An 8,778-nucleotide genomic window follows, 5' to 3' on the forward strand; every position below is an offset into this window, starting at 1 on the left:
TTCTCCGCCTACAAAAAAATTAGATTTCTTTGAAACATATTAGAATTTTTTTAGAAAAATAACATCCAACCTACCAGCCAAATGGTATCATCAAGTGATTCTGATTTATCTTCTGAAACATTTTTTTAGAGAATCCAGATCTAAAACATTTCTACGAGAATCTGGATCTCTACCAAACGCACCCTAGTGCAGGGCTAAGCAGGGATTTTGGATTGTAACATCTACAAATCACAAACTTCAACTAAAAAGGAACATCTATCTGACTGCGACAATCTGCCTTGTGGATTGTTAGATATGTTATCTGTTTTTCATAACCAAACAGATGAAAAGAAATCAAGGGCAGAAAACACTCATCGCTTCCACTACTCCTTTATTAACTTGGCTTCAAGACAGCAGGGTACGCACGTGGACAACGTTACACTTGGCTTTCCACAACACACGCGCACAACATACACACTGTGCTGCCGCGCGCTCCACACATCATTTGACCGAAGGTACACTGGTACTACATTAACCACGCTGGCGCTCTCCTTCTCCGTTCACCTTAAATTGCGGAGGAGGAAGAGCTGAGTAGCCGGCCGGCCGGCCGACGAGATGGGCCTAGGCGTTGCTCCGGAAGGAGCCGTATCCCCTGGCGCTGGCGCGGAGGACGATCTGGTGGTACAGCGCCGCGATCGCTGCGCCGACAAACGGACCCACCCAGAAGATCCACTGCACCAATGAACAAAATTGTGCACATGTCAGTTTCTATTCCAGGACAACTAATCGCTGCCTATTCGCTTGCGTGATAAGCCATGGCTGAAAGTACTGTTGGCTAATTTATTATAAGAGAAAAATATGGTTGGTGGACAAAAAAAAAAAGTACGGCTTATAGCTAACAGCTTATTCCTGCCAGCTGCTGCAATCCTGAAAAAAATATGCGGAGGGAGATATGTAGATGTAATACCTGGTCGCTCCAGGCCTTGCTGTTGTTGTAGACGATGGCGGCGCCGAGGCTCCTCGCCGGGTTGATCCCCGTGCCGGTGATCGGGATCGTCGCCAGGTGCACCATGAACACGGCGAATCCAATCGGAAGTGGTGCCAACACCTGATGATCATCTCGTTCATCAGTAAAGAAAAGGAGCAACTCATCGGCTTGACACGTGCAAGATGACAGCTCAAAGGAGCGTGCATCAAAACAATTACCGGGACGTGGGAGTCGCGGGCGTTGCGCTTGGGGTCGGTGGCGGAGAAGACGGTGTACACGAGCACGAAGGTGCCGATGATCTCGGCGGCGAGCCCCGTGCCGGTGGAGTACCCGGGACTGACCTCGTTGGCGCCACCGCCATAGCGCGCGTAGAATCCGCTCTGGAATCCCTTGACGAGCGCGACGCCGCAGATGGCGCCGAGGCTCTGCGCGGCCATGTACAGCAGCGCGCGCACCAGGGACACCTTGCGCGCCAGGAAGAGGCCGAACGTGACGGCCGGGTTGATGTGGCCACCAGAGATGCCTGCGGTGCAGTTAAGGATGAAAACGGAACGGAAATATCCCGAACCGAACCGCATCGTTTTTTTATATTTAATCCGATCGAATCCGCATTTTCTTGTCCGACTTTACCGTTTTCGCTTTCGCATTTCAGATGTTTCGTATTTCAAATGTAAAAGTAGAAAACGGTTTAGACATTTTTCCGACCGTTTTCTACTTTTCTACTTTTAATTTGAAATATTCCGAATTGAAAATTCGGTTTAAACCGAATTTGGCCAACTGCACAGGTCATACAGCCCAATTACAGGTTGTTCACCATGCAGCTGTGTTCTTTCTACTGGTGGCCAGCTGCCCTCTCTTATAGACGGCACTCAGCCTCGTCTCTCTTCACCTCATGAGATGGTGCTAAATGTCAGGAAACCGGCAGCATCTACACGAAAGCCCACCTGGGCCATAGCCCATCAAACTCATCTGTTTAACCCCCACCTGCAAAGTCAATCATTTGATAGTTTTTGCATCAGCCGAATAAATCTTTGTTACTCAAAAGAAAAATCTGAATAAATCTTTAAAATAAAATACTACATCTATTCTAAAAAGATTAATAAAATTATTCTGACTCAGTTCGAGTTCATGTTTCTATAATATGCACTTGTTAATTATTATATGCACTTGAACTTGATCATGTATGCACTTAGTCATGCACTTGGTCTACGGGTCGGTATTCCGTATTGAGTTTTCGTATACCGACCGTGTTCGATATAATTCCACTCGAATTGTTTCGTTTTCGAAATTCTCGATATTCCGTAAGTTCGTGTTCGTTTTCGTGTTCGGTTTGTCCGCTTTCGTTTTCGTTTTCGTATTCAAATATAAAAGTAGAAAACGGTCGAGGAGTTCTCCGTTCGATTCCGTCCGTTTTCATCCTTAGGTGCAGTAGACGAGGATGAAGATCATGCCGCCGAACGCCCACGCGATGCCGAGGATGCCCACGCCGCCGCACGCCGCGTCCGAGCCCGACGCGTCCGTCTGGTGCTTGTACCCGATCACGGTGGCCACGGTGATGTACAGGAACAGCAGCGTGGCCACGAACTCGGCGATCACGGCGCGGTACAGGGACCATTTGCCGAGCTCGGCGATGTCCACAAGTGGCGCCGGCGGAGGGTCGACGTAGTCACGGGCGCCGCCGGCCTCCAGAGTGGACACGTCCACCTCCTTGGCCATTTGCTCTGCGCTTGACACAAGATGTTGCTGGAAGCTAGCTTTGCAAGAGCTGCTTGAGAAACTGCCAGCCCTTGCTGTGTTGTGGTTTTGGTGCTGTCATGGGGTGTATTTATAGGGGTTTAAGGTCCTCGAGGGTTTAAGCTGTAATGCATTTTTTTCTTTTTATTAACTTTAAATAGTTTGGGTACTCATGAGTAGCTATTTCACATGGGACACAGCTATAGTATACATGTGCATGTCTCAGAAGTTCATACCGGATACATCAAGCTTTCCGGCACAACCAAAATGTTTAACTTTCGGCATAAAAGATTTAGGAAACATGAAGAATGAAAAGTTTGTACTTGTTGTGTACTGGCACCGTGGCGAAGGGACCCAATGGATGGCACAACAACGTCGGCAGACCGCGAGCGAGGCTGCAACCTCCTTCAGCATCAGGTCCTTCGAGACCTTGCGTGCGGTGTCGTGGCGTCTAGGTACGGCGTGAGCGTCAACGGGTCGAGCTCGTAGAGGCCCCTTACATGGCGCGTCTCGCCGGTCGGCTCGCCATCAGCTTCCCGGGCAGCAGTGTCATCGGCGGCGTTTGCCGCCGGCTCTGACGTCGGCGTCGACGGCCACCGCCGCCATGCCCAGCGGCGGCCATCACAACTCCACCCAAGCCCGGTGTACCGCCATAGGTCCGTGGATGAGAGCGTGAGGGCTGATCGCGACGACCCTAGGTAGAACATCGAGGAAGAGCATTCGTGCCACTAGGAACGCCCGTCCTGACAGAGGCCGTCACCAGCGGCTGCTTGCGGTCGCGCGCACGATGGCAAAAACCTCTAGAATGCACCCTGTGAGAGGAGGAGAGGCAGTTGAGGCATTTCCCGTGCAGCTCCGGCGGGAAGCAGGGCACTGGTCGCAGCCTCCAGACTGCCCTCGTGATAGGACCCCAGCCATCGGCATCTAGAGAAGAGAAGCTCTATCGGGCACCGGAGGCAGCTGTGGTCCAAGCTTCAGATGGACTGCCCAAGCTGCGTGCGGTCGCGGGCAACCCGGCTGATCCCGCCGTCGACGTCTCGGCCACGGACAGGGAGTCCTTGGATGAGCGACGGATGTGGCTGGCGGTTCTTGGGGCGCTTCTATCGCCCGCCGCCACCACCGACCGGCCCGCCCGCCTCACCAGCGGTGTCGCCGCACTTGCCTCCGACGACGATGGTCTTAGACAGCGGCGACGTCTTCGGCTATTGCTGGCCTAACGAGCCACGTCAAGGTGTGGGGTTGGGGAGGCGGGCAGTGACCGCTCCGCATCCGAGGCATCAAGGAGTCCATCCTCACCCCAACAACGAGCCTTTGAATGTCACCCCGAGCGCTCCCCCGGTGGTACCGTGGGGTGAAGGGATAGAGTGAGGATGATGAGCTAGTAGCTAGGAAATCCGAGGTAGCCTGCGGTGCTAGGCTGACCTCACCACCCATTGGGCTTCCTGCGAAGGCCAGCGACCCGGAGCAACTTGAGGACAGCTACGGCGCAATAAGGGGCATTCCCCCGGCGACGGGTTGTGCAACCCAAGATCCAGACCTGCCGGGCCTCTCCGGCACTAGAGGCTGTAGGGGCGGTGACGAGGTCCTAACATATGGGTATGTTAAGCTTTGGGATCAATGGTACCTGACCGAAGGGACCCCCCGGCTGACACCTCCGGGGATCGCTCGGGGGCTCAAGGGCTATAACCATTGGGTACGCTCGCGCGCACCCTCCAACGAAGAAACCTGACTGAGCCTAGGCACGACTCATCCCCCACTTAGGGCTCGAGGGCTCTCCCGAGCCCCAAGCTCCCAATCGATGACACGCTCGAGCTCGGGCCTTGGCTCCTGCCCGGCTTACGACGCCAGCCAAGGCCCGGGCGCAAGAAGATAAAGCCCCGAGCTACCGAGGATCGGGGGCTCCTAGACGCTGCGCTTTGGGCATGGCCTTGCTAGACACTCCCACGATAGGGTCACGCACGGGGCGTGACACAAGAAGACAAGCTTCCCTTGACCTCTAGGGGCTGGGCGGCTCCTAGGCCTACATGTCAGCCCCTGGAGCCAACCTCCTTCGCCACCAAGAAGACTCTAGAAGGTCCACCTAGGGGAGGCTGGTCTAAGCCGACATAGCCTAACACGCAGAGTGTTAGAATAGAGCAGACGGATGATGCACAAGGCTTCTTCGGCTCCATGACACCGCCACGGTTCACAGAGCACCGCTGCAAGACCCTCCTAGACTCCGTAGACTCACCTCCCCAAACCACCATGTACCCGACCTATCTCGTTATATAAGGGATAATATTAGACCTAGGGGGGAAGAGGATTGAAAGATCATTCCATTCCATCCGCTCCTAGTCAGCACTGAGAGTAGAGCAACCCAGAGAGAGGGGCACCGAGAGCTTCTCCACCACATCCCATCGTCTTCCTCCTCTTCGATGAGGGTAAGGCTCCACCGGCGGTGAGGCAACCTTAGGATTAGCACCGAGCTAACCCCCTACCAAATCTCTCTCTACACTCTATTGTAACCCCCCAATTTTGGGTGCTCTTGAGTATAAGGGTCATCAGTTGCTGGATGTAGGGCATCGATTGGGCTAAACTAGGATAAACCGTTGCATCCTCTCTGTGGTTCTTGTGTTCTTGAGTCCACCTAAGCCACCGAAGACCCGTATTCTGACACCGACTCGAACAACTATGCTTGCCGTGGTTTCGACCCCACGACAGCTGGCGCGCTAGGTAGGGGGCAGCGTCAAATGTGATTCAGGCTCTACGGTGGCCAGAGCCACCCACCTCGTCATCGGAGCAAGCGGCACCGCCACAGACATGGTGTCCACTTCCTTGACGAGTTCTTCATCATAGTCGGTGCCTTCACTCCAGGCTAGGTCCTCAACTTTGGGAGCCTGGCCTACATCACCGACTGCTACGGCGAGCTTTGTTCGCTCGACGGGGTTGTGCCGGCGAGCAATGAGCTCCCAGCGCCGCCTCCTCCACCGGTCTTCCTAGGAGCAGATCTCAAGGTCCTATCCTAGCAGATCCGGTGCGGTCTGGGTCTGCATCCCACCATGTTGAACTAGCGCCAGATGTTCTACATGCTGGCTAACATCCACCACCAGATTGCCACCGGTGAGGTTGAATGCCCTAGTTTGGTTTTGGATAATTGATGAAACCTTGGGACTAATCCTTGTGCAAAGTGTGTAGACATGAAAGGATGGTCCCATGCCAAGTGGTGGAGCTAGATGATGGTCATGGTGATGGTGAAGACCAAACTTGAAGATCAGGTGCTCCAACTTGGAAAAGAAGAAAGAGAAAAACAAAAACCAAGGAGAAGGCAAATGTATAAGATAGGTTTTTGTTTTGGTGATCAAGGCACTATAGAGAGTGTGATCACATTTAGGATCGATAGCCGTACTATAAAGAGGGAAAATCTTTGGCTAAGCGGTTATCGAGTGCCATTAGGTGACATAATTCTTGCATATGCATTTAGAAACCTAGTGTGCTAACTTTGACCCTTGTAAAATGCTTTGAAAAATGCTAACACACGTGCACACAAGTTCTACACTTTGTGGTTAGCAACTTGGAAGCAAGGGTGAAGTGGTTGTGGACTTAGAAAAAGAAAAGGAGGAGTTGGGGTAGGATCGGACGCAGGCTTCGGGGAGGACCTACGCGTCCGATACCTAACCCTAGGTAGCGTGGCGCTTAGTAGAGAAAGCGCCAGAGCGATTGGACGCTGGTCCAGCGTCCGGTCAATTGTTCTAGAGGTAGTGTGGCATGATCTCATGACTGGACGTAGGAGAATTTTTGTGACCGGACAAGCAGGGCCTGCGTTAGGTCTAGCGTGACGTACGCTGGCGTCAGTATCACGAGTGAGCGCATTGAGTGGAAGTACTAACCGAACTCTAGGGTGCGTCCGGTCCCTAGTGACCTGACGCGTCCGGTCCAAGAAAAACGTCTCAGGACCCTTACTGGACTCGACTAGACCCTGTATAGCATAGTGTTAGGTCGTTCTATTAGGCACGTCCGGTCACTACTTAAGACACGAGCGATCGGGGACTTGACCGTTGGAGATGAACGGGCGACATTCAAAGGCTGGATGCGTGGAAGGCATCGGTGGACCGGACGCCAGTGACCGAACGCTAGGGTGCATCTGGTCAGGTGAGTAGCAACTTAGCCTTATTGTGTGCATAGTGATCATAGCAACTAGAATTATTGGGATAGGTGGCTTGCAACCCTTTAGATCTAGAGCAAAATTGCATTACGCCGTTTGTTGTACTAATCAATTGCTCTTGTGCCTTGCAGAGTTTTTAAATAGGATATTCACCCCTCTCTAGCCATATTAGGACCTTTCAAGTGGTATTGGAGCTGTGGTCACCATTTGATTGAAGGCTTAACAACCTTGGTGTCAAATTATGGCTCAAGTTGTGTTCAACCATGTGGGGGGGGGCAAACCACCTTTCTTTGATGGCACATGCTATGACTATTGGAAGAGAAAGATGAAGATGTATCTTGGTTCAATCAATGATCAAGTGTGGGATGTGACTGAGAGTGATTATGTGATTCTTGATCCCAACCATCTCACCAATAATGACAAGGCCAACAAGCAATGCAATACAATGGTTGTCAATACTATCTACAATGCCATTGATTTCAATGTGTTTGAGCAAATCAAGGACTGTGAGAAAGCTAGTGAGGTGTGGAAGAGATTGGAGGAGACCTGTAAGGGCACATCGGCGGTGAAGAGTGTCAAGTTGTACATCCTCAAGGATAAGTTGACAAACTTCAAGATGTTGGATGATGAGAGCATTCTAGAGATGTTCCATTGATTGCAAGTGATTGTCAATGATTTGAAGGCTTTGGGTGAGAAGATCAATGATGGTGTCTCTCATTGGTTCTTGATGTGCTTACCTCCAAGATTTGAGATATTGAGAATGCTCATCATAAGAGGAGGATTGAAGGAGGTTACCTCTAACCAAGTACTACTTGATGTCATGACACAAGAGACATACTGTGTGGAAAGAGAGGGGGTTGACAAGGATGAGAAGAAGAAAGATGAAGACAAAAAGAAGAAACAGAGTGTAGCATTTAAGGCTAGCTCATCATCCAAGACCAAGGGCAATTCCAAGAAAGAATCAAGTGATGATGAAGATGTTAGTGATATTGATGATGAAGCTATGGCTCTCCTTGTGCGTAAGATGGGCAAGTTCATGAAGAAGAAGGGCTATAGTACAAGAAAGAGAAGAGATCACAACAAGGAGTATGTGAGGAGATGCTACAAGTGCAAGATCCTAGATCATGTTATGGCAGATTGTCCCTATAATAGTGACAATGATGATGATGAGAAGAAGAAGCATAAGAAGGAGAAGAAAGAAAAGAAGGAGAAGAAATTGACTTTCACAAAGAAGAAGAAATGAAGTGGCTATGTAGTCACTTGGGATAGTGATGACACCTCCAATGATGATGATGGCTCTAGTGATGATGACAAGAAATCCATTAAGAAGGCACTAGCAAGCATTGCCATCAACAACAAGCCTTCCCTCTTCAACACTCCTTCGACATGCCTTATGGCAAAGCCTACCAAGATAAAATATGATGTGAGTGATAATAATGCTTGTGAAAGTGATGATTGTAGGAGTGATGATGATGATGAGTACACCAAGGAGGAGCTCATGGACATGTTGGAGCAAGTCCACACTTGCTTTGAGATGAAGAGAAAGGATTGCAAACAATTGCGCAAGAAGGTCAAATCTTTTGAGCAATCCTTTGATGAGCTTAATGATTCTCATGAGAATCTAAGGGAAGACCATGAGGAGCTTGGCAAGGCTCACACTAAGCTTACAAAAGCTCACTCCTCTCTCCTCGAGCAAGTCAAGAAGGAGCAAGTGATTGTGTCTTGTGATGTGGGACTAACATGTGATATTCTTGATGAATCTTTTTATAAGCCCATTATTGTTGCTCCCACTAACCCTTCTTGTAGCACTACTACTTCCACTTCACCTTTAAATGATGGTTTCACTTGTGATGCCTCACTAATGGTGAAAAATGAGACCCTCAAGAAGGAGGTAAATGAGCTCACTCGTGCCTTAGGCAATGCCTACGGTGGAGAT

General features: G+C 50.5%; 1 protein-coding gene across 1 annotated transcript; it reads right to left on the bottom strand.

Moving 5' to 3' along the window:
- Positions 1-338: 338 nt before the first annotated feature.
- On the bottom strand, positions 339-2,748 carry LOC136541708 (aquaporin PIP2-6-like). The gene is made up of 4 exons (XM_066533732.1): positions 2,398-2,748; positions 1,186-1,502; positions 947-1,087; positions 339-711 (listed from the first exon to the last, which is right to left on the bottom strand). The coding sequence occupies exons 1-4, from the start codon at positions 2,681-2,683 to the stop codon at positions 601-603; spliced, it is 855 nt and encodes a 284-aa protein (XP_066389829.1). The 5' UTR covers positions 2,684-2,748; the 3' UTR covers positions 339-600.
- Positions 2,749-8,778: the final 6,030 nt, after the last annotated feature.

Source organism: Miscanthus floridulus, chromosome 3 (assembly GCF_019320115.1).
Source record: "Miscanthus floridulus cultivar M001 chromosome 3, ASM1932011v1, whole genome shotgun sequence".
Lineage (NCBI taxonomy): Eukaryota > Viridiplantae > Streptophyta > Magnoliopsida > Poales > Poaceae > Miscanthus > Miscanthus floridulus.